At 43.6% G+C, this 26,192-nt stretch overlaps 1 protein-coding gene across 1 annotated transcript in view; it reads left to right on the forward strand.

The window, feature by feature from the left end:
- LOC139388047 (relaxin family peptide receptor 2a) overlaps window positions 1-26,192 on the forward strand; it is a 204,985-nt gene that overhangs the window by 70,645 nt on the left and 108,148 nt on the right. The window contains exons 6-7 of the mRNA XM_071134545.1: window positions 3,532-3,603; window positions 12,370-12,441. Of these exons, the coding sequence (XP_070990646.1) occupies window positions 3,532-3,603; window positions 12,370-12,441 (144 nt within the window). The remainder of the gene's footprint in view (window positions 1-3,531; window positions 3,604-12,369; window positions 12,442-26,192) is intronic.

A 26,192-nucleotide genomic window follows, 5' to 3' on the forward strand; every position in this document is an offset into this window, starting at 1 on the left:
CATGGAAACAGAGACTGAGACTGACACGAAGACAGAGACTGAGACTGACATGGAAACAAAGACTGTACTGACACGGAAACAGAGACTGACTCGGAGACAGAGACTGACACGGAGACAGAGACTGACACGGAGACATTGACTGACATGGAAACAGAGGCTGAGACTGACACGGAGACAGAGACAGATGCTGAGACTGACATGGAAACAGAGACTGAGACTGACACAGAGACAGAGACTGACATGGAGACAGAGACTAAGACTGACACGGCGGCAGAGACTGAGATTGACATGGCGGCAGAGACTGAGATTGACATGGAGACGGAGACTGAGACTGACACGGAGACAGAAACTAAGAATGACACGGAGACTGAGACTGACACAGAGATAGAGAGACTGAGAATGACACAGAGACAGAGACTGACACGGAGACAGAGACTGAGATTGACACAGAGACAGAGACAGAGACTATGACTGACACGGAAACGGAGATAGAGACCGAGACTGACACAGAGACTGAGTTGACACAGAGACCGAGCATGACCCAGAGTGGACCATTGTTCTACTAGACCGTCTGCTGGGCCGTTGTACTGGATCAGGGGTCAGGCCTGGGTCAGGGCTTTACACTGTACTGGGTCAGGGCTTTACACTGTACTGGCTCAGGGCTTAACACTGTACCGGTCAGGGCTTTACACTGCACCGGGTCTGGGCATTACACTGTACTGGATCAGGGGTCAGGGCTGTCAGGCCTGGGTAAGGACTTTACACTGTACTGGATCAGGGCTTTAAACTTTACTGGGTTGGGGCTTTACACTGTACTGGATCAGGGCTTTACACTTTACTGGGTCAGGGCTTAACACTGTACTGGGTCAGGGCTTTACACTGTACTGGATCAAGGCTTTACACTTTACTAGGTCAGGGCTTAACACTGTACTGGGTCAGGGCCTTACACTGTACTGGGTCAGGGCTTAACACTGTACTGGGTCGGGGCTTTACACTTTACTGGGTCAGGGCTTAACACTGTACTGGCTCAGGGCTTAACACTGTACTGGGTCGGGGATTTACACTGTACCGGGTCAGGGCTTTACACTGTACTGGGGAAAGGCTTTACATTGTACTGGGTCAGGGCTTTACACTGTACTGGGTCGGGGCTTTACACTTTACTGGGTCAGGGCTTAACACTGTACTGGCTCAGGGCTTAACACTGTACTGGGTCGGGGATTTACACTGTACCGGGTCAGGGCTTTACACTGTACTGGGGCAAGGCTTTACATTGTACTGGGTCAGGGCTTTACACTGTACTGGGTCAGGGCCTTACACTGTACTGGGTCAAGGCTTAACACTGTACTGGGTCAGGGCTTTACACTGTACTGGATCAAGGCTTTACACTTTACTGGGTCAGGGCTTAACACTGTACTGGGTCAGGGCTTTACACTGTACTGGGTCAGGGCCTTACACTGTACTGGGTCAGGGCCTTACACTGTACTGGGTCAGGGCCTTACACTGTACCGGGTCAGGGCTTTACACTGTACTGGGTCAGGGTCTTACACTGTACCGGGTCAGGGCTTTACACTGTACTGGGTCAGGGCCTTACACTGTACCGGGTCAGGGCCTTACAGTTTACCGGGTCAGGGCTTTACACCGTACCGGGTCAGGGCTTTACACTGTACAGGGTCAGGGCCTTACACTGTACTGGGTCAGGGCTTTACACTTTACTGGGTCAGGGCCTTACACTGTACTGGGTCAGGGTTTTACACTGTACTGGGTCAGGGCCTTACACTGTACTGGGTCAGGGCCTTACACTGTACTGGGTCAGGGCCTTACACTGTACTGGGTCAAGGCTTTACACTTTACTGGGTCAGGGCTTAACACTGTACTGGGTCAGGGCCTTACACTGTACTGGGTCAGGGCTTAACACTGTACTGGGTCGGGGCTTTACACTTTACTGGGTCAGGGCTTCACACTGTACTGGCTCAGGGCTTAACACTGTACTGGGTCGGGGATTTACACTGTACCGGGTCAGGGCTTTACACTGTACTGGGGCAAGGCTTTACATTGTACTGGGTCAGGGCTTTACACTGTACTAGGTCAGGGCCTTACACTGTACTGGGTCAGGGCCTTACACTGTACTGGGTCAGGGCTTAACACTGTACTGGGTCAGGGCTTTACACTGTACTGGATCAAGGCTTTACACTTTACTGGGTCAGGGCTTAACACTGTACTGGGTCAGGGCTTAACACTGTACTGGGTCAGGGCTTTACACTGTACTGGGTCAGGGCCTTACACTGTACTGGGTCAGGGCTTTACACTGTACTGTGTCGGGGCTTTACACTGTACTGGGTCGGGGCTTTACACTGTACCGGGTCAGGGCTTTACACTCTACCAGGTCAGGGCGTTACACTGTACTGGGTCAGGGCCTTACACTGTACTGGGTCAGGGCTTAACACTGTACTGGGTCAGGGCTTTACACTGTACTGGATCAAGGCTTTACACTTTACTGGGTCAGGGCTTAACACTGTACTGGGTCAGGGCTTAACACTGTACTGGGTCAGGGCTTAACACTGTACTGGGTCAGGGCTTTACACTGTACTGGGTCAGGGCCTTACACTGTACTGGGTCAGGGCTTTACACTGTACTGTGTCGGGGCTTTACACTGTACTGGGTCGGGGCTTTACACTGTACCGGGTCAGGGCTTTACACTCTACCAGGTCAGGGCGTTACACTCTACCGGGTCAGGGCTTTACACTGTACTGGGTCAGGGCTTTACACTTTACTGGGTCAGGGCTTAACACTGTACTGGGTCAGGGCTTAACACTGTACTGGGTCAGGGCTTTACACTGTACTGGCTCAGGGCTTAACACTGTACTGGGTCGGGGATTTACACTGTACCGGGTCAGGGCTTTACACTGTACTGGGGCAAGGCTTTACATTGTACTGGGTCAGGGCTTTACACTGTACTAGGTCAGGGCCTTACACTGTACTGGGTCAGGGCCTTACACTGTACTGGGTCAGGGCTTAACACTGTACTGGGTCAGGGCTTTACACTGTACTGGATCAAGGCTTTACACTTTACTGGGTCAGGGCTTAACACTGTACTGGGTCAGGGCTTAACACTGTACTGGGTCAGGGCTTTACACTGTACTGGGTCAGGGCCTTACACTGTACTGGGTCAGGGCTTTACACTGTACTGTGTCGGGGCTTTACACTGTACTGGGTCGGGGCTTTACACTGTACCGGGTCAGGGCTTTACACTCTACCAGGTCAGGGCGTTACACTCTACCGGGTCAGGGCTTTACACTGTACTGGGTCAGGGCTTTACACTGTACTGGGTCAGGGCTTTACACTGTACTGGGTCAGGGCTTTACACTTGTGTTAAAGCTAGAAACATGTTTATTTACCACATGAAAACTCAACCTCTGTGTTTTATTTTAGAATGAGAATGTGGTATTAATAATACATTTGCTATTACCTGGTGAAATAATGTTTAATCTCTGTGCTTGAGTTGATGTTGTGTGTGTTTGTTTCTCATCTCAGGTTCTTACAGAATAACAGCATCCAGACAATCTCCACTCAAGCCTTCAGTGGACTCTACAAACTGGAGAGACTGTGAGTACTGACATAGCTCTATCCACCGTATGTGGGCATCTTTACGCTACACGACTTACGTATGTGGGTCTCTTTACACTAGACGACTTATGTGGGCCCCTTTACACTACACGACAAGTGTGGGCCTCTTTACACTAGACGACTTATGTGGGCCTCTTTACACTACACAACTTGTGTGGGCCTCTTTACACTACACGACAAGTGTGGGCCTCTTTACACTACACGACAAGTGTGGGCCTCTTTACACTACACGATTTATGTGGGCCTCTTTACACTATATGACTTGTGTGGGCCTCTTTACACTACACGACTTATGTGGGCCTCTTTACACTATACGACTTGTGTGGGCCTCTTTAAATTACTCAACTTATGTGGGCCTCTTTACACTATACGACTTGTGTGGGCCTCTTTACACGACACGATTTATGTGGGCCTCTTTACACTAGACGACTTATGTGGGCCTCTTTACACTAGACGACTTATGTGGGCCTCTTTACACTATACGACTTGTGTGGGCCTCTTTACACTAGACGACTTTGATGACACAAACTGGGTACAGGAGAGATTCTTCTGTAAAGAGACGGATCTAGATTAAAATCTCTCTTGAAGAGATTCCCTCCACACTACCTCCGGAGGACTCTCATACCCTCCTCTGAGTGTAAGGACAATATCTCTCCCATACCACATATCCCCATGAAAGAATTACCTTAATACCTGTAGACAGCATTTTCTTCTCTGTTAGCCAAATTGAAAATGGAAATATCCACATATTTGTGAATCATTGCATTCATCAAGTGTACAACATTATGTGCAATATGGTTTAGATGAGAAGCTCCTGTAAAGTTTGAATTGCTATCCTTATTTTGTTTAAATATATACTACGGTATTTATGGTATGCTAAGCAGCCCGTTCACATCTAGCTTATGCTAGATGACCCAATCATAACATAAAACCACAACCATTTAGCAATTCCAAAACTATATTAATTAAGCAGCTATATATTTCTTTATTTTATTAGACAAGTCAGTTAAGAACAAATTCTTATTTTCAATGACAGCCTAGTGGGTTAATTGCCTTGTTCAGGGGCAGAACGTAAGAGTTGTACCTTGTCGGCTTGGGAATTCGATCTTGCAACCTTTCGGTTACTAGTCCAACGCTCTAACCACTAGGCTACACTGCCGCCCCAATTGCAGACATATTTTTATCATGCTCGGCACATAAAGTAGCCTATCTGGGGATCTAAAGTTTAAATTCAACGATGTTTCACATGCATTCTTTTCAAAGAGATAGCTAACAACAAGTGAGCTGTGGTAAACAAAACAAAAAATCCCATCCTCCAGTCCTTCTTTATGAAATGGGCAATGGCAGGATCGTATAGTTTGGCCTTTGATTTTATATCTGACAGAGATACTTTCTCCATTGAGATCAACGCTAAGGCAGTCAGACCGGTCCAGTGGTGTTCCTGCAGTAAGTCGTGATCTGTTTCAGGGCGGAGAATGTCCTTTCAACTGAGGCATTAGACAGGGGAATGGTCAACACCAGAACTCTCATTCAGCCTCTTCTGCTGGAGAAAGTGGAGGAAGTCGGCCGGGCTCCTAACATGGAAGTCATCACATGGAGTACATCACTGTGAGTTCTGTTTTGAGCCGCGAGAAATCAACATGAGGCCCATATCTTTCCTTGAGACTTGAGAAGATTTCCCTGTATCTGGTGAACTGCTGTGGGTCAATAAGGGCAAGAAACATAAGCCTTTTGTGGTCCTTGAACCTGTTCTTTAGCTGAGTGAGACGGTTGTCGATGATCCCACTGTGTAGCTGCTGGCACCGGGCTCATACTTCTCCATGCCTTTGTGCCCTCCACCCACTCGGATCCCCGGTCTCAGGCACAGTGTTCTCGTAGATAGAATAGAGTTTCCGTTTTCCTCTCTCCACGGTGCTGTAGAGTTCGCTGACCCTGGACAGGCAGAAATGCATGTCAAACTTCCTTATTCTGCAAAAATACCAAAACGGCATGTCAGAGTACGCAAAGATGGAGTTGAATTTGATTAGCAGGAAGCAGAACTTGAAGCTTGTCACGTGTTCCGTCGACGCTGTGAACTGTGTCTTCATCAAAGTCATCATGATGATCCACAATATATTCAAAGGCTAGGAGTTCCTCCCTCTTATCATACACAGTGCAAACCAACTGTGAGGAGTTCCACCGTGTTGGAGGCACTCTGGGTAGTCTTCACTGGCATATTTCATTCAGTGTTTTTTTAGCATTTGAATAATCTTGAGAAAAAAGCCACTGAGATCTTACACTCTTTCAATTTTGCGGCACCTTGTGACATCACCAGATGAAGGGTCAATGGGATCCGGTGGCAAATATCCTTCTAGGGGTGTCTGGGAGCATTCCTCTCTGTGATATATTGTTTTTAAGAAATAAGTGTGAAATGTTTTTTTCTTGTGAATTTTGAAGGGAAAAACACATTCAAAACTTTCCTGATAATTTGGTCAATATATCCCAACCATAACTGAAATACCAATAATTTCTGTATTACTTAAAACTGTTGGTCTAACTCTAACAGTGCAGAAAGTATACATGCTTGGTCATTTGTTTGTAGAACGACTGTGAGAAAGCTAGTTCTGGGGTGTGTTCAGTTCCATTGAATGTTTGTAACATTGGTTTGTACTGAACGACACATTTCCCCAAAATGTTCTTCAACTTTCTTGAACAGACTTTTAGGTAGCCTACAGTTGCTTTATTTGGTGGGTATGGTGAGTGTGGCTTGAAGTAGAGGTCTTCACTGGTCCAACAAACCTGAAATTACGAGATCTGACCCGGGACCCGAGCGGGTCCTAAATTTAGAGTTTTGTCTTAGATCTGGGTCGGGTCTGATATAATTTTCACGGTTCTCAGGTATCTGCAATTAACCAGTTGGATTTAGGGGGCGCTATTTTAATTTTGGGATGAAAAACATTCCCATTTTAAACAATATATTTTGTCACGAAAATATGCTCGACTATGCTTATAATTGACAGCTTTGGAAAGAAGACACTCTGACGTTTCCAAAACTGCAAAGATATTGTCTGTGAGTGCCACAGAACTGATGTTACAGGCAAAACCCAGATAAAAATCCAACCAGGAAGTGCCGCATTTTTTGAAACCGCCTCATGCCAATGACTCCTTATATGGCTGTGAATGAGCTACGAATGAGTTTACGTTTTCCACGTTTTCCTCAAGGTGTCTCCAGCATTGTTTCTGCAATTAAAATGTATTTACCGACTGGACCCGATTGGACCCATCCTCTGTTCATTTAATGTGTGAGGTGATGAAAACTGCGAAAGCTTGTTATCTGTGTTAGCCAATGGTAACTTACTCAAATCAAATCAAATTTATTTATATAGCCCTTCGTACATCAGCTGATATCTCAAAGTGCTGTACAGAAACCCAGCCTAAAACCCCAAACAGCAAGCAATGCAGGTGTAGAAGCACGGTGGCTAGGAAAAACTACCTAGATAGGCCAAAACCTAGGAAGAAACCTAGAGAGGAACCAGGCTGTGGGGTGGCCAGTCCTCTTCTGGCTGTGCCGGGTGGAGATTATAACAGAACATGGCCAAGATGTTCAAATGTTCATAAATGACCAGCATGGTCGAATAATAATAAGGCAGAACAGTTGAAAAGGTCTAGCTTACAGCATGTCCAGCTGAAACTGGTTTCGGATGCTTCATTTTGTTGAGACATTTTCCATGGCTAAATTAAGTTAGAACTGTCTTTTAAATGTTGTGCTCCTTAGGTTAAAAATAGGCCCGTTGTGAAATAAATATAGGCCAAGCCTGTACAAAACTTTTATGAAGGTTTAAACCAGTTCGTTATTAGGCTTTATTATGTTATCAGGCTTAGCTACTGCAGGCCTATGAAGCGATGGAGCGCGAAGGATCGGTGGACCAATGCGCAGCGTGGTAAGTGTCCATAACGTTTATTTTAAGATATAAACTGAACACTATGAAATACAAACAATAAACGTGAACATGAACGAAATCTGAAACAGTACCGTGTGGCCCAAAACACTCACACGGAAGCAAACACCCACCACTCAAGTGAAACCCAGGCTACCTAATTATGATTCTCAATCAGATACAACTAACGACACCTGCCTCTGATTGAGAACCATACTAGGCTGAACTCAAAACCTCAACATAGAAAAACACACATAGACTGCCCACCCCAACTCACGCCCTGACCATACTAAATAAAGACAAAACAAAGGAAATTAAGGTCGGAACGTGGCACATGATCACCTGTAGCCCGACAGATGCAGCAATAAATAAATATGCCGAAGCATGCCAATATGTTTTTGTGCTAATCATTAGCTAGTACTTCCCAAACTTTTTCAGTCATGATCCCCTTTCATCATGGGGGGGAACATCCTATCCCCCCCCCCCATGCCTCCTTACCTCCCTCAATTGAATGAACTGCTACTATGCTACACAACATAGGGTATGAGAATACGTTGACTTCACCTTTTACAGGACATACAAACGCCAGTACCTGTTTTCCCTTCCATATTGAAATCAAGAAGAAAAAATGCGTAAAGGAGAAATGGAATGTTGGTTCTGGAAGTATTCTCCGGGTGATTATTAGGGTGCATAAACATGATGAGTGCTTTCCGCACACAATTTTGGCCTTCACATTTGTTTTCTTAACATAAATAAGGAGAATAGGTTGCTGCTGCTGCTGCTGGTCAGTCTGGGAGACAGGCAGTCTACTCTCTGACTGGGGAGAGGAACAAGCTTACTTGAGCCTACTGCCTGAGGTTCAGAGAAATAGCCCTTCTTTAATTTTGTAGCCTACTAGGAACCAGATGTTTCAAAGTTCATAATACTACGAAAGTTATTTATGAACTTACAAAATTGAACCCGTTATAACTCCAATCAGTTAAGCAATAGAAACCTTCATTTGAAAAAATATTTTATTTTGTATTTTTATTCATGCTTATGAATTGACCATGTTAAAAGTGACAGTACTTCTTTATTTGTTACAAGTTAGCTCACAGAGTGAAGGGTTTGTTAAGAAGAGAGAGGGAGATAAAGATAGAAAGAAAGAGAGACAGAGAGAGGAGATACAAGCCTTGCGCAACTTGTATCCCTTCACCAACAACGGCCTCTGAGGACCGGGCCTAAACCAAAAGCATAATTGGCAGCGGTGAGATTCATAAAGTTAGGAATTGTGTAGTGTGTAGTGTAAAGTTACAAAAAGGCAGTAGCTACGGTGAGGAAATAATTTCCAATATATCAAATTCGCCTCGGGCTGTGGGGGTCAAGAGATTTCATCAGTCGGTGATTGTTAAGCAAATTACTGCCGATCTCACGGTAATTGACCGTGAACATAAACACATTTAGCATCTCCTGGCTTTTAAAAAATTGTATTTAACCTTTAATCTTTACATATAGCTTACAAGCCACTGATGCAGACCTTTGGAACGTCTACCTTTTAAAGAGTCTAATAAATCCACCATATTTGAAAAATCTCTCCTTCACACCACTGTCGGTAGCTACAATGCTAATGTCTGTTATCTCATCAATCATGGATCAGGTCACTCTGGAAGTGCCGATGAACACGGTTGCTGTAGCAAGATGACAGTTCAAGGAGCTGTCATACTAGGCCCGAAAATCAAGCATTTGGCTTCAAACATCTGTCAAGTCAAATCTATTTATAAAGCCCTTCTTACATCAGCTGATATCTCAAAGTGCTGTACAAAAGCCCAACCTAAAACTCCAAACAGCAAGCAATGCAGGTATAGAAGCACGGTGGCTAGGAAAAACTACCTAGAAAGGCCAGAACCTAGGAAGAAACCAGGCTATGAGGGGTGGCCGGTCCTCTTCTGGCTGTGCCGGGTGGAGATAACAGAACATGGCCAAGATGTTCAAATGTTCATAGTTGACCAGCAGGGTCAAATAATAATAACAGTGGTTGTCAAGGGTGGAACAGGTCAGCACCTCAGGAGTAAATGTCAGTTGGCTTTTCATAGCCGATCATTCAGAGTATCTCTACCGCTCCTGTCTCTAGAGGGTTGATAACAGCAGGTCTGGGACTGTGTCAGGACCCAGTTATGAACTCGGGTCTCCGGTGTGAGAAACACTCACTTAGCAAAATGAGCCACTAATAGTCGGCAGAACCCAGAAGATGAGGCAGGCACAGCAGTACTTGAGGCAGTGTTTTAATAAAGTAAAAAGGAAGGTTCTTCAGGCAAAAATATAAATCCACAACGTCAAAAGTAATTCCAAGAGAAAAAGGTAATCCTCTAAGTCAAAAGGTAAATCCACAAGGTGGTAGGTACAGTAGGGAAAATGCCTCAAAAGATAATAAAAACAAATAAACGAGAACAAAAACAGAGTACCACAAGAGAGTCCAACTGGCGTAACAAATGTTCACAGCATCGCTGGGGCTGGGTGCCAACATTCAAACACAGAGCAAAGAACTGAGGAAAACTAAGGGTTTAAATACAATCAAGGGAAACGAGGAACAGGTGCAAATAATAACTGGGAACAAGGGAAAACAAAAGGGTCAAAAAGCACAATGGGGGCATCTAGTGACCAAAACCGGAACAACCCTGGCCAAATCCTGACAGAATGTCCGGTGAACAGGTCAGGGTTCCATAGTCGCAGGCAGAACAGTTGAAACTGGAGCAGCAACACGGCCAGGTGGAACAGCAAGGAGTCATCAGGCCAGGTAGTCCTGAGGCATGGTCCTAGGGCTCAGGTCCTCCGAGAGAGGGAAAGAAAGAGAGAAAGAAAGAAGGATAGAAAGAAAGAAAGAGAGAAAGAGAGAGTGAATTAGAGAAAGCATACTTAAATTCACACAGGACACCGGATAAGACAGGAGAAATAGGATATACAGGATATAACCCCACCCACTTTGCCAAAGCACAGCCCCCACACCACTAGAGGGATAACTTCAACCACCAACTTACTATCCTGAGACAAGGCTGAGTATAGCCCACAAGATCTCCGCCACGGCACAACCAAAGGTGGGGCGCCAACCCACTCAAGTGGCGCACCCCTCCTAGGGATGGAAGAGCACCAGTAAGCCAGTGACTCAGCCCCTGTAATAGGGTTAGGGTTAGTTTTTTTTTTACTGGCCCAGGTTGACTGCTTGTCGGTGCTGAAGAGCAGACAATCCAAGCACAGCTTCTTGGCTTGCTCACACCCAGTCATCCACGGATAGAGCTCATAATTGTTAGCTTGAAAATATCTTTCAAATCTCTTTCCTTGTTGCACTAATCCTGGCAGTGCTGGCGTTGGCCTTCCCCTCTCTACGACATTTAATTTATCGTTGGAATGTAGTCTTCAAAAGGGCCGTGGTAACAAATTAGCCTCCACATCCTCCTGGATAACACCTGCTGCTGCAGCCATTGTCACACAGACCACAACAAGGGCTACCTCGAGTGTGGTAAAACTGGGTTTTCTGCTTGTAAATTCATTCTCAGTCGGTAGTGACATGTCTCCTGCCTTTATCCTTCATTTACCTAGGTCACTTAAGTCAATTAATAACAAATTTATATTTACAACGACGGCCTACCCCGGCCAAACTCTAACTCGGACTACGCTGGGAAGAGAGAGGAAGATGTTTCTCATCTGATTATCTGTTTGTGTCTTCGTTGTGTAGGAGGAATAATGTTCAGTAATATTTTTGTATATTCTTCTCTCTCTCTCTCTCTCTCTCTCTCTCTTCCCCCCTCCCAAATATGCACTACCGTTCAAAAGTTTGGGGTCACTTAGAAATGTCATTGCTCACTGAACTTCTGGAGATAGTTTGCTGTACTGAAAGTAAAGGGGCTGAATAATTTTGCACGCCCAATTTTTCAGTTTTTGATTTGTTAAAAAAGTTTGAAATATCCAATAAATGTTGTTCCACTTCATGATTGTGTCCCACTTGTTGTTGATTCTTCACAAAAAAATACAGTTTTATATCTTTATGTTTGAAGCCTAAAATGTGGCAAAAGGTCGCAAAGTTCAAGGGGGCCGAATACTTTCGCAATGCACTGTATAGTGCACTACTTTTGACCAGGCCACTATGGGCCCTGGGTGAAAGTTTTAAAGATACCCTGTCCATTCATCAGATAGTTTATTCAAGGCAGTTTGATTGCTGAATGCTGTGTGAATTCGCATTGTGCTAAAATTGTATAGTTTTGGATGAAGATAAAAATGATGAGCTACTAAGGGCTGACTCACTATTTTTGAATGGGGAAGGAGAAAAAAGGGAGGAGGAGGAAGGTGAAAGGAGGAAGGAGGGAAGAGGGGGGGGGGAGAAAGGAGGAGGAGGAAGGAGGGAGAGGAAAGGAGGGAGGAGGCAGGAGGAAGAAGAAGGGAAGAGTAAAGAGAAAGGAGGGAGGAGAGGGGAGGAAGGAAGGAGAAAGGAGGGAAAGAAAGGAGCGAGGAGTAAGTAGGGAGGATGATTTTTTTGTCATTTATTTTTTATTTAACCTTTATTTAACTCGGCAAGTCAGTAAAGAACAAATTCTTATTTACAATGACTGCCTACCCCGGCCGATGCTGGGCCAATTGTGCGCAGCCCTATGGGACTCTCAATCACAGCTGGTTGTGATACAGCCTGGAAACTAGGTGGGAGGAGGGAGGAGAAAGGAGGATGTTTCTCATCTGATTGTCTGTTTGTGTCTTTGTTGTGTAGGAGGAATAAAGTTCAGTAATATTTTTTTTATATATTAACTCTATCTCTCTCTTTCCCTCTCTCTCCTCCCTCCCTCTCTCTCTCTCTCTCTCTCAGGTTTCTCAGTGAGAACTCCATCTCATCTCTCAGCCCGGGTGTGTTCAGTGATCTCCGTAATTTATGGTGGCTGTGAGTACAGAGTTGGTACACTGCATACACACACACACACACAAATACAGCAGACTGCATCAAAGGGCGGATTTGGGCCGTTCTGCAGTGTAGACAGTAAAATAAACCAGCTGAGCCTGTATCACCATATTTCTCTTTTATTAGACGTTATCACAGAAGAATGCAGCTCAAAGTAATCCATTTGATCACATCAAAAATGATTAGAAACTCCTCTTTGTTTTATATCTTTGTTTTGAAAGTCCAGAGGTTTTGAGTAAAAATCCGAGGTGGGGTCTTATTTTAGAAGAACAGTGATAACACATTGAATTGCATGTCACCAGAAGAAATGGCAGCAGTTTTACTATTTGTAACTTATTTTGTACATAATGTTCCTGCCACCGTATCTTACGGCAAAAAAAAGAGCTTCTGGAAATCAGGACAGAGATCACTCACCTCGGATTAGATAAAGAGCTTCTGGATATCAGGACAGCGATCACTCACCTCGGATTAGACAAAGAGCTTCTGGATATCAGGACAGCGATCACTCACCTCGGATTAGACAAAGAGCTTCTGGATATCAGGACAGCGATCACTCACCTCGGATTAGACAAAGAGCTTCTGGATATCAGGACAGCGATCACTCACCTCAGATTAGACAAAGATTTTTTCTTCAACAAGCAGGACGCACAGGATGTACTTCAGACACCCGACAAGGCCAGGATCCCCGTCATTGGCAAGAGAAAGAGACGCAGGTACAGAGGACACAGAGCGGGGTTCCTCGTAAGGATCTGCAGACGGCGAGTGGGAAAGCTGCCGTTACCGTCAATATTACTTGCCAATGGGCAGTCATTGGACAATAAATTAGACGTGGTACGATCACAAATATCAACCAATGGGACATCAGAAACTGTAACATCTTATGTTTCACAGAATCATGGCTGAATGATGATATGGATATTCAGCTAGCGGGATATACGCTGCACCGGCTAGGTAGAACAGCACACTCCGGTAAGACGGTAAGACGGGGGGGGGGGGGGGGGGGGTTTAGGGCTGTGCATATTTGTAAACAACAGCTGGTGCACTAAATCTAAGGAAGTCTCTAACCCGGGACTCTAACCCAGAAGCTTATAAGAAATCCTGCTATGCCCTCCGACAAACCATCAAGCAGGCAAAGCGTGAATACAGGTCTTGAATACAAGATTGAATCGTACTACACCGTACTACACATCAGCTGTTCCGGACGACTGTGTGATCACACTCCGTAGCCGACGTGAGTAAGACCTTTAAACAGGTCAAAATTCACAAGGCCGCAGGGCCAGATGGAATACCAGGATGTGTGCTCAGGGCATGTGCTGACCAACTGGCAGGTGTCTTCAATGACATTTTCAACATGTCCCTGATTGAGTCTGTAAAACCAACGTGTTTCAAGCAGACCACCATAGTCCCTGTGCCCAAGAACACAAAGGCAACCTGCCTAAATGGCTACAGAGCGGTAGCACTCACGTCAGTCCCCTCCTGTACTCCCTGTTCACCCACAACTGCGTGGCCAGGCATGACACCAACACCATCATTACGTTTGCAGACTACACAACAGTGGTAGGCCTGATCACCGACAATGACGAGACAGCTTATAGGGTGGAGGTCAGAGACCTGGCCGGGTGGTGCCAGAATAACAACCTATCCCTCAACATAATCAAGACAAAGGAGATGATTGTGGACTACAGGAAAAGGAGGATCGAGCACACCCCCATTCTCATCGACTGGGCTGTAGTGAGAGCTTCAAGTTCCTTGGTGTCCACATCACCAACAAAATAGAATGAACCAAACACACCAAGAGGGCACGACAAAGCCTATTCCCCTCAGGAAACTAAAAATATTTGGCATGGGTCCTCAGATCCTCAAAAGGTTTTACAGCTGCAGCGTCAAGAGCATCACTGCCTGGTACGGCAACTGCTCGGCCTCCGACCACAAGGCACTACAGAGGGTAGTGTGTACGGCCCAGTACATCACTGGGGCTAAGCTGCCTGCCATCCAGGACCTCTACACCAGACGGTATCAGAGGAAGGCCCTAACAATTGCCAAAGACTCCAGCCACCCAGTCATAGACTGTTCTCTCTCCTACTGCACGGCAAGCGGTATCGGAGTGCCAAGTCTAGGTCTAAAAGGCTTCTCAACAGCTTTTACCCCCATGCCATAAGACCCCTGAACAGGTAATCAAATGGCTACCCAGACTATTTGCATTGCCCCCCCCCAACCCCTCTTTCACGCTACTGCTACTCTCTGTTTATTATATATGCATAGTCACTTTAACCATACCTACAGTGAGGGAAAAAAGTATTTGATCCCCTGCTGATTTTGTACGTTTGCACACTGACAAAGAAATTATCAGTCTATACTTTTAATGGTAGGTTTATTTGAACAGTGAGAGACAGCAAAATAGAGACAACAAAATAATCCAGGAAAACGCATGTCAAAAATGTTATAAATTGATTTGCATTTTAATGAGGGAAATAAGTATTTGATCCCTCTGCAAAACATGACTTAGGTCACTGACAGAGGTCAGTTTCTTGTAGTTGGCCACTAGGTTTGCACACATCTCAGGAGGGATTTTGTCCCAGTCCTCTTTGCAGATCTTCTCCAAGTCATTAAGGTTTCGAGGCTGACGTTTGGCAACTCGAACCTTCAGCTTCCTCCACATATTTTCTATGGGATTAAGGTTTAGAGACTGGCTAGCCACACCTTTGTTGCCTTGGCCATGTGTTTTGAGTCATTGTCATGCTGGAATATCCATCCACGACCCATTTTCAATGCCCTGGCTGAGGGAAGGAGGTTCTCACCCAAGATTTGATGGTACATGGCCCCGTCCATTGTCCCTTTGATGCGGTGAAGTTGTCCTGTCCCATTAGCAGAAAAACACCCTCAAAGCATAATGTCTCCACCTCCATGTTTGACGGTGGGGATGGTGTTATTGGGGTCATAGGCAGCATTCCTCCTCCTCTAAACACGGCGAGTTGAGTTGATGCCAAAGAGCTCCATTTTGGTCTCATCTGACCACAACACTTTCACCCAGTTGCCCTCTGAATCATTCAGATGTTCATTGGCAAACTTCAGACGTGCATGTACACTGCCTTGCGAAAGTATTCGGCCCCCTTGAACTTTGCGACCTTTTGCCACATTTCAGGCTTCAAACATAAAGATATAAAACTGTATTTTTTTGTGAAGAATCAACAACAAGTGGGACACAATCATGAAGTGGAACGACATTTATTGGATATTTCAAACTTTTTTAACAAATCAAAAACTGAAAAATTGGGTGTGCAAAATTATTCAGCCCCTTTACTTTCAGTGCAGCAAACTCTCTCCAGAAGTTCAGTGAGGATCTCTGAATGATCCAATGTTGACCTAAATGACTAATGATGATAAATACAATCCACCTGTGTGTAATCAAGTCTCGGTATAAATGCACCTGCACTGTGATAGTCTCAGAGGTCCGTTAAAAGCGTAGAGAGCATCATGAAGAACAAGGAACACACCAGGCAGGTCCGAGATACTGTTGTGAAGAAGTTTAAAGCCAGATTTGGATACAAAAAGATTTCCCAAGCTTTAAACATCCCAAGGAGCACTGTGCAAGCGATAATATTGAAATGGAAGGAGTATCAGACCACTGCAAATCTACCAAGACCTGGCCGTCCCTCTAAACTTTCAGCTCATACAAGGAGAAGACTGATCAGAGATGCAGCCAAGAGGCCCATGATCACTCTGGATGAACTGCAGAGATCTACAGCTGAGGTGGGAGACTCTGTCCTTAGGACAACAATCTGGGGCCACAAATCTGGCCTTTATGGAAGAGTGGCAAGAAGAAAGCCATTTCTTAAAGATATCCATAAAAAGTGTTGTTTAAAGTTTGCCACAAGCCACCTGGGAGACACACCAAACATGTGGAAGAAGGTGCTCTGGTCAGATGAAACCAAAATTGAACTTTTTGGCAACAATGCAAAACGTTATGTTTGGCGTAAAAGCAACACAGCTCATCACCCTGAACACACCATCCCCACTGTCAAACATGGTGGTGGCAGCATCATGGTTTGGGCCTGCTTTTCTTCAGCAGGGACAGGGAAGATGGTTTAAATTGATGGGAAGATGGATGGAGCCAAATACAGGACCATTCTGGAAGAAAACCTGATGGAGTCTGCAAAAGACCTGAGACTGGGACGAAGATTTGTCTTCCAACAAGACAATGATCCAAAACATAAAGCAAAATGGAATGGTTCAAAAATAAACATATCCAGGTGTTAGAATGGCCAAGTCAAAGTCCAGACCTGAATCCAATCGAGAATCTGTGGAAAGAACTGAAAACTGCTGTTCACAAATGCTCTCCATCCAACCTCACTGAGCTCGAGCTGTTTTGCAAGGAGGAATGGGAAAAAATGTCAGTCTCTCGATGTGCTAAACTGATAGAGACATACCCCAAGCGACTTACAGCTGTAATCGCAGCAAAAGGTGGCACTACAAAGTATTAACTTAAGGGGGCTGAATAATTTTGCACGCCCAATTTTTCAGTTTTTGATTTGTTAAAAAAGTTTGAAATATCCAATAAATGTCGTTCCACTTCATGATTGTGTCCCACTTGTTGTTGATTCTTCACAAAAAAATACAGTTTTACATCTTTATGTTTGAAGCCTGAAATGTGGCAAAAGGTTGCAAAGTTCAAGGGGGCCGAATACTTTCGCAAGGCACTCTATATGTGCTTTCTTGAGCAGTGGGACCTTGCGGGCGCTGCAGGATTTCAGTCCTTCACGGCGTAGTGTGTTACCAATTGTTTTCTTGGTGACAATGGTCCCAGCTGCCTTGAGATCATTGACAATATCCTCCTGTGTAGTTCTGGGCTGATTCCTCACCGTTCTCATGATCATTGCAACTCCACAAGGTGAGATCTTGCATGGAGCCCCAGTTATTTTGTGTTTCTTCCATTTGCAAATAATCACACCAATTGTTGTCACCTTCTCACCAAGCTGCTTGGCGATGGTCTTGTAGCCCATTCCAGCCTTGTGTAGATCTACAATCTTGTCCCTGAGCTCTTTGGTCTTGGCCATGGTGGAGAGTTTGGAATCTGATTGATTGATTGCTTCTGTGGACAGGTGTCTTTTATACAGGTAACAAGCTGAGATTTGGAGCACTCCCTTTAACCTGTTGCGACGAGCAATCCCGTATCCGGGAGCGTAATTATAGCCTCAAGCTCATTACCATAACGCAACGTTAACTATTCATGAAAATCGCAAATGAAATGAAATAAATATATTGGCTCACAAGCTTAGCCTTTTGTTAACAACACTGTCATCTCAGATTTTCAAAAAATGCTTTTCAACCATAGCTACACAAGCATTTGTGTAAGAGTATTGATAGCTAGCATAGCATTAAGCCTAGCATTCAGCAGGCAACATTTTCACCAAAACAAGAAAAGCATTCAAATAAAATAATTTACCTTTGAAGAACTTCGGATGTTTTCAATGAGGAGACTCTCAGTTAGATAGCAAATGTTCAGTTTTTCCAAAAAGATTATTTGTGTAGGAGAAATCGCTCCGTTTTGTTCATCACGTTTGGCTAAGAAAAAAAAACGAAAATTCAGTCATTACAACGCAAACTTTTTTCCAAATGAACTCCATAATATCGACAGAAACATGGCAAACGTTGTTTAGAATCAATCCTCAAGGTGTTTTTCACATATCTATTCGATGATAAATCACTCATGGCAGTTTTGTTTCTCCTCTGTTCAAAATGGAAAAATGCACGCACCTGGAGATTACGCAATGGTTTCGACGGAGGACTCTGAGCGGTAGTAGTCTCTTATGGTAAATTTTCCAATGATATGCCTACAAATACGTCACAATGCTGCAAACACCTTGGGGAAATGACAGAAAGTGTAGGCTCATTCCTTACGCATTCACAGCCATATAAGAAGACATTGGAACACAGCGCATTCGAAATCTGGCTCACTTCCTGTATGAAATTTCATCTTGGTTTCGCCTGTAGCATTAGTTCTGTGTTTTCTTTCCAAAGCTGTCAATTATATGCATAGTCGAGCATCTTTTCGTGACAAAATATCTTGTTTAAAACTGGAACGTTTTTCATCCAAAAATGAAATACTACCCCCAGAGGTTCAAGAGGTTAAGACTGTGCTCCTAATCTCAGCTTGTTATCTGTATCAAAGACACCTGGGAGCCAGAAATCTTTCTGATTGAGAGGGGGTCAAATACTTATTTCCCTCATTAAAATGCAAATCAATTTCTAACATTTTTGACATGCGTTTTTCTGGATTTTTTTGTTGTTATTCTGTCTCTCACTGTTCAAATAAACCTACCATTAAACTTATATATGATTTGAAGTGTTTCAAAACACATGATTTTGCATGTGAAATGTCACGTGAAGTGTTCCAAAAACATGTTTTATTTTATAGTGAGTTATCACCTACTGTTTTCTTTAAATGTGTTTCTACAGCAGAACTGTATCTTGTCAGTAAATATACAACAATAAGTACGCAGAAAAATTCAAATAAAATAAAATAATTTTCAATGCTTTTTTTATTTACAGGAGAATTTTGAATTACTTTCTGAATTGAGTGGAAGTTACTGTAAATGGAATTGACCTCAACATTGATCGGTACATTTGGGATATAACCACACCTGGGATTTGAACTCACAACCTTGTAGACAGTAACCTGTTTCTTCCAGGTCTGTAGCCATGACAGAGATCAGCCACAGATTGTTTTGTTGTTGTTGCAAGAATACATTTCTCCACTTGCTTAAAGTTACCCGGAATCAAGACAATAATTGTGCGATTATCTGACAACACCAATTAAAAAGTAACATTGTTTCAGGGACACTCGACACAGATTCAATCACATCAAGCGTGTTCCAACTTGTAAACTAAGCTTCATGGGATTTCTGTTAATGCTGCTCTGTGCAGCAAATTCCAATTTCCACTTCCTGATATAATTCCTGGAGAGGCTGTAACTCAGTTCCACTTCTGACACCGCCAAAGCAAACACTATGCAGGCGTCCGCTAGCATGGACCTGATTGATACAGCCCAATGTGTGCATAAATGCTCTCGGGATTTAAACTTGCAACATTTTGGTTTGGAGTGCATTAATGTCTTTGCAGAGCCACCAAGAACACACACTCTAATATATATGAGTACAGTTACGCAACAGTGTTGTTCCCTGGTGTACAAAAAAGGTCACATGTACACACACGGTATCTCCAAAGGTACAAATGGGAATTCACATGGTACTAGGGTAGATGTGTGGAAAATCTAGTATAATGGTAAATCTTTCTACCCAATGTATTAAATATAAAGCTGCATTTGTAGCCTTGTGGGAATTTACCAGTCGTAAATACAAGCTGTATCAACCAGACACTAAAAGTACAGCTATCATGCTTGTAAACAAATTATATAGTCAAAGAACCATATTAATAGATTGCTTTTTATAAATAATGTTTTGTTTTTCACATTTAACTGACGTAAATGCTGTTATCGAGGTCATTTCCTTAGTAGGTTTGGGAGAAGTCAGAGTTCAGGGATGAGAGACGCGTTTCCCACTAGTTATTACCAATTGGAGGGCCGTTCAAATTATTTTTTCCAGTCGTATGTGGTAAAATCCCACTTATGTGGTAAAATCCCACTTACGGACACAGCATTAGGTACAATCATTAGGTACTGCATTTTGAAATGTAGGTGGGATCAATGCTCATTAGCATTTATTCCATTGTTTTTGCCCGTTTTGCATGTTATTTTGGCATTAGTACGTGTCACATTTAATTTTGAAAACAATGTAAAAACATGTTTTTTTTACTGAGTTACTAAAGCCACATACAAACGTTTGCTTTCTTGAGTAAGGCAGCTCCAAAATGCAGGTGTATCAGCCTAGCTCAGTGCTTTCTGTGGTGGTGGGGCAGCCAGAGGAAAATACGGAGCGTATGGGTTGGTAATGTTCTCTAATCGCGCCGTGATTGGCTCAGTGTTCCGTTACTCATGGGGACACTACCTCACCGCAAAGTCTAAGGGTTAGAGCTTGAAAATTCAAGCCCCTTGAGTGCTGCCATAGAGTTACATTAGAAGTGCCCGTCCAAGAAGCCTCTCTACAGACCCTGTTTCGTTCCCAGGCTGTGTCCCAACCAGCTGTGATCTGGAGTCCCATTGGGTGGCGCACAATTGACCCAGCGTCGTCCGGGTTTGGCCGGTTTAGGCTGTCATTGTAAATAATAATTTGATCTTAACTGACTTGCCTAGTATAAAAAAAAGTAGTGGTAAGATGTTGGGCCTCTGCTGTTGGGACAGCTTTATGTAGGGCCTAACCGTTTGTGGGCACCGTTCTTCATCATTATAGTGCACATATGTCAGAGTCAAGGCCCGCAAGAAGGTTTTTTACGGCCCCTGGGATGATCTTGATTTATTATTAGAACCGGCCCGCAGCAAGCCGGCAGCCCGCAGATCTTTTACACGCACCAATACTACATTTCCCACAATGCAAAGGTGACGCACCGAGCAGTAGGCTGCTTCATTTCAATATTTATTGGCACAGCAGTCGTCAGCATCACAGTAAAATTAACTTTCAGATACCCATCAAAAATGGCAAAACGGAAGGTGGATACTGAGAACCGGGGGTTTCAAACAAGGTGGGAGTCGGAGTATATGTTCACGAAGGTAGCTGGAAAACCTGTGTGTCTTCTGTGTGGAGAAAGTGTGGCGGTACTGAAAGAGTATAATCTGAGACGACATTATGAAACGAAACACGCGGACAAAAACAAGAATATGGACATGGAACAAAGGCTACAAAAGGCAGAGGAATTAAAACGAGGCCTCAAATCTCGACAGGCTCTGTTCAAAAAAGCCAAATCACAAGGCCAGGCTGCTGTCAAGGCCAGTTTTATTTTGGCAGAAGAGATCGCTAAATCAGCCCGGCCATTTACGGAGGGGGATTTCATCAAAAACTGCATGATTAAAGTTTGTGACGAAGTTTGCCCAGAAAAAAGGCAACTCTTTTTAAATGTGAGTCTGAGCAGAAACACCATTGCCGAGAGAGTAGACCAGTTGTCCATCAATCTAAAAGAGCAGCTTGTGAAAAAGGGAAAAGATTTTATTGCATATTCCTTGGCTGTGGATGAGAGCACCGACATTTCTGACATTGCCCAGTTGTCAATTTTCATCCGCGGAGTGGACTCCAACCTAAGCGTGACAGAGGAGTTTTTGGCTTTACGTCCTATGCATGGCACAACTACGGGGCATGATTTGTATGAAGAGGTGTCAAGATGTGTAAATGAGATGGAGCTGCCTTGGGAAAAACTCGTGGGTTTGACAACCGACGGAGCACCTGCGATGTGTGGACACAGGAGCGGACTGGTGGCGAAGATACGGGAAAAGATGCAAGAGGAAAACGCGACAGGTGAGCTGACAGCTTATCATTGTATCATACACCAGGAAGCGTTGTGCGGTAAAGCCTTGAAAATGGAGCATGTAATGAGCATCATCACGCGCACAGTTAACTTTATCAGAGCCAAAGGTTTGAATCACCGCCAGTTCAAGGCATTTCTGACGGAGTTAGAAACGGAGCATGGTGATTTGCCTTATCACACAGAGGTGCGATGGCTAAGCCAGGGAAAGGTGCTTCAAAGATGTTTCGAGCTTCGTGAGGAGATTTGTCTGTTCTTGGACAGCAAAGGGAAAGACACAACACAACTCCGAGACGAAATGTTTCTGTGTGAAATGGCTTTTCTGTGTGACATTACGAGTCATCTGAATGCAATAAACTTGCAGATTTGCTGACTTTGAAGCACAAAAAAGCAGGTTGGAACTGCTCGGTAACCCATTTGCTGTTGACGTGGAAAGCTCACCACCAAACCTCCAAATGGAGTTGATTGACCTCCAATGCAATGATGCACTGAGGGCAAAATATGCGGCAGTGGGTGCTGCGGAGTTCGCCCGTTTCCTCCCCGGCACAATGCCCCAGCTGCGCATCCAGGCTGCTCAAACGTTGTCTATGTTTGGCAGCACATACCTGTGTGAACAACTGTTTTCTTTGATGAACCTGAACAAAACATCACACAGAAGTCGACTTACTGCTGAACACCTCCACTCAATTCTGAGGATTTCTTCAGCTCAGAGCCTTACCCCGAACATTGATGAACTTGTGGAAAAGATGGGACACCACCAAGTATCACCCTCAACCTCAAACAAGTGAACATTACTGTGCAATCACATATTTAGAGTTTTTACTCAGTTCAAGTTTAAAAGTTAAAATTTAATATTTGTTTTCACTGCATGTTACTTCTCCTTAAACAAAGTGTTGTTTTTGATTAATAGATTTTTGCACTTTATTTTTTTGTATTTCAATCCAATTATATTTTAAAAATATTTCAGTTGAGTGGATGATAGAAAATTGCTATTATTGTTTTTTCTTTGAAGTAAATTTAGCCCACTTTTGCTAAAATAGAAAATATAGTCTACTGATGGTGCCTTGAATACCGGTTTCTTTCATTTAATGTTCATGTTATGGGGATATTTATATAAAGGAAATTTGTCTTTTGTGTCTGTTGAAAATTAAAGATTACTGACAGAGCCATAAGAAAATATTGCTTTATTTATCTGATCATATTGTAATATATTTGTTAGGTTTTCAGTAGGTTCAATTAGGTTCACTAGACTATATGCGTCATTTAAAAATTTTTCAATGAACATTCGAACAGTCCGGCCCTCGTCTTGTAGCTGATTTTTTTATTTGGCCCTCCGTCCATTTGACTTTGACACCCCTGTTATAGTGCAATTAATGTATTGTTTAGTGTTGTGTTGTGTAGTGGCTTTGCTGGCATGCATCTAAAACATTTTTTTTGTAGATTTCCCCACCAAGATTTAGTAGTAGTTTCCAGTTAAGAAACTTCTGTCACAATGACCTCTTCACAGTGCAGCTTATTACTGATATACAGTGGTTTGCGAAAGTATTCACCCCCCTTGGCATTTTTCCTATTTTGTTGCCTTACAACCTGGAATTAAAATTGATTTTTTGGGGGGGGTTTGTATCATTTGATTTACACAACATGCCTACCCCTTTGAAGATGCACATTTTATTTTTTGTGATACAAACAAAAAATAAGACCAAAAAACAGAAAACTTGAGCGTGCATAACTATTCACCCCCCCCAAAGTCAATACTTTGTAGAGCCACCTTTTGCAGCAATTACAGCTGCAAGTCTCTTGGGCTATGTCTCTATAAGCTTGGCGCATCTGGCCACTGGGATTTTTGCCCAGTCTTCAAGGCAAAACTGCTGCAGCTCCTTCAAGTTGGATGGGTTCCGCTGGTGTACAGCAATCTTTAAGTCAGACCACAGATTCTCAATTTGATTGAAGTCTGGGCCTTGACTAGGCTAGGCCATTCCAAGACATTTAGATGTTTCCCCTTAAACCACTCGAGTGTTGCTTTAACAGTAGCTTAGGGTAGGGTCAATGATCCTAGCAGTAGCTTAGGGTAGGGTCAATGACCCTAGCAGTAGCTTAGGGTACGATCAATGACCCTAGCAGTAGCTTAGGGTAGGGTCAATGACCCTAGCAGTAGCTTAGGGTTGGGTCAATGACCCTAGCAGTAGCTTAGGGTCATTGTCCTGCTGGAAGGTGAACATCTGTCCCAGTCTCAAATCTTTTGAAGACTGAAACAGATTTCCCTCAAGAATTTCCCTGTATTTAGCGCCATCCATCGTTCCTTCAATTCTGACCAGTTTCCCAGTCCCTGCCGATGAAGAACATCCCATCACTGTGTTCTCGGGTGATGAGAGGGCTTGCGCCAGACATAGCATTTTCCTTGATGGCCAAAAAGCTACATTTTAGTCTCATATGACCAGAGTACCTTCTTCCATATGTTTGGGGAGTCTCCCACATGCCTTTTGATGAACACCAAACGTTTGCTTATTTTTTTCTGGACACTCTTCCGTAAAGCCCAGCTCTGTGGAGTGTACGGCTTAAAGTAGTCCTATGGACTGATACTCCATTCTCCGCTGTGGAGCTTTGCAGCTACTTCAGGGTTATCTTTGGTCTCTTTGTTGCCTCTCTGATTAATGCCCTCCTTGTCTGGTCTGTGAGGTTTGGTGGGCGGCCTTCTCTTGGGAGGTTTGTTTTGGTGGCATACTCTTTCAATTTTTAAATAATGGATTTGATGGTTCAAAGTTTCAGATATTTTTTTTTCAAACCTGATCTGTACTTCTTCACAACTTTGTCCCTGACCTGTTTGGAGAGCTCCTTGGTCTTCATAGTGCCGCTTGCTTAGTGATGTTGCAGACTCTGGGGCCTTTCATAACAGGTGTATATATACTGACATCATGTGACAGATCATGTGACATTTAGATTGCATACAGTTGGACTTTATTGAACTAATTATGTGACTTCTGAAGGTAATTAGTTGCACCAGATCCTATTTAGGGGCTTCATAGCAAAGGGGGTGAATACGTGTTATTTTTTTCATTTCCCTACACCAATTTGGACTATTTAGTGTTTATCCATTACATGAAATCCAAATAAAAATCTATTTAAATTACAGGTTGTAATGCAACAAAATAGGAAAAACACCAAAGGGGGTGAATACTTTTGCAAGGCACTGTATTCTCTTACCCCGTTTACAGAACAGACAGTGTCAAAGGAAGTGCTCTACTTTCATCTGCATAACCATCAAACACTTGAACTGCTACAACACTTCCACTGACGGTTGGCACAAATACACATATATTTACGCACGCCCCCCACATATGCTAATGACCCCACCAGTACATTGCCCCCACCTATCAAAGTGCAGTGATGATCATACATTATATTCAAAATATTAAGTAGAAAATGTCCAATTATACCTACGAGATACCAAAATGTACCATGTGAGTTCATATTTGTACCTGTGAAGTGTACCTGTGAAGTGTACCTTTGACCTTTTCATACCCTTTTCATATGGTCCTGGTGGCACTGCATAAACTTCTAGCAACCAAGAGGTTGCAAGTTCAATCCCCTGAATAATGCATGCATACTCATGTCAACTTTCCTTGAAAACTACAAGTTTAATGGTGGTGATAATTGGACAATTATTCTGGGCAGCTTTTAGCAAAGTGCAGAAATGCATTCTTGCCAATAGGTCTGTGGCAATATCTCTTTTACACTCATGCTTCTGGTGGTGTAAGTGCACTGTAGCAGGACATTTTAAGTTGCTTACAACCAGTAGGTAAGGAGTTCAAATCCCGTTTAAGACGGAGTCCCAATTGTGGTTACACTAGAAGATTTGACAGTAGTTTAATTCAGAATACAGCTGCAAACTGTACATTTATAGAAATAACACATTCAAGTTGTTGTGTTTACACTGAACAAAAATATGAGTGTAAGGTGTTGGTTCCATGTTTCATATTCTGAAATAAAAGACCCCATACATTTTCCATATGCACAAAAAGTTTATTTCTCTCAAATATTGTGCACAAATGTGTGTACATCCCTGTTAGTGAGCATTTGTTCTTTGCCGAGATAATCCATCCACCTGACAGTGGTGGCATATCAAGAAGCTGATTAAACAGCATGATCCTTACACAGGTGCACCTTGTGCTAGGGACAATGAAAGGCCACTTGAAAATGTGCAGTTTGCTCTCAGAACACAATGCCACAGATGTGTCAAGTTTTGAGGTAGCGGGCAATTGGCATGCTTAATGCAGGAATGCCTACCAGAGCTGTTGCCAGAGAATTTAATGTTCATTTCTCTACCA

Source organism: Oncorhynchus clarkii, chromosome 29 (genome assembly GCF_045791955.1).
Source record: "Oncorhynchus clarkii lewisi isolate Uvic-CL-2024 chromosome 29, UVic_Ocla_1.0, whole genome shotgun sequence".
Taxonomy (NCBI): domain Eukaryota; kingdom Metazoa; phylum Chordata; class Actinopteri; order Salmoniformes; family Salmonidae; genus Oncorhynchus; species Oncorhynchus clarkii.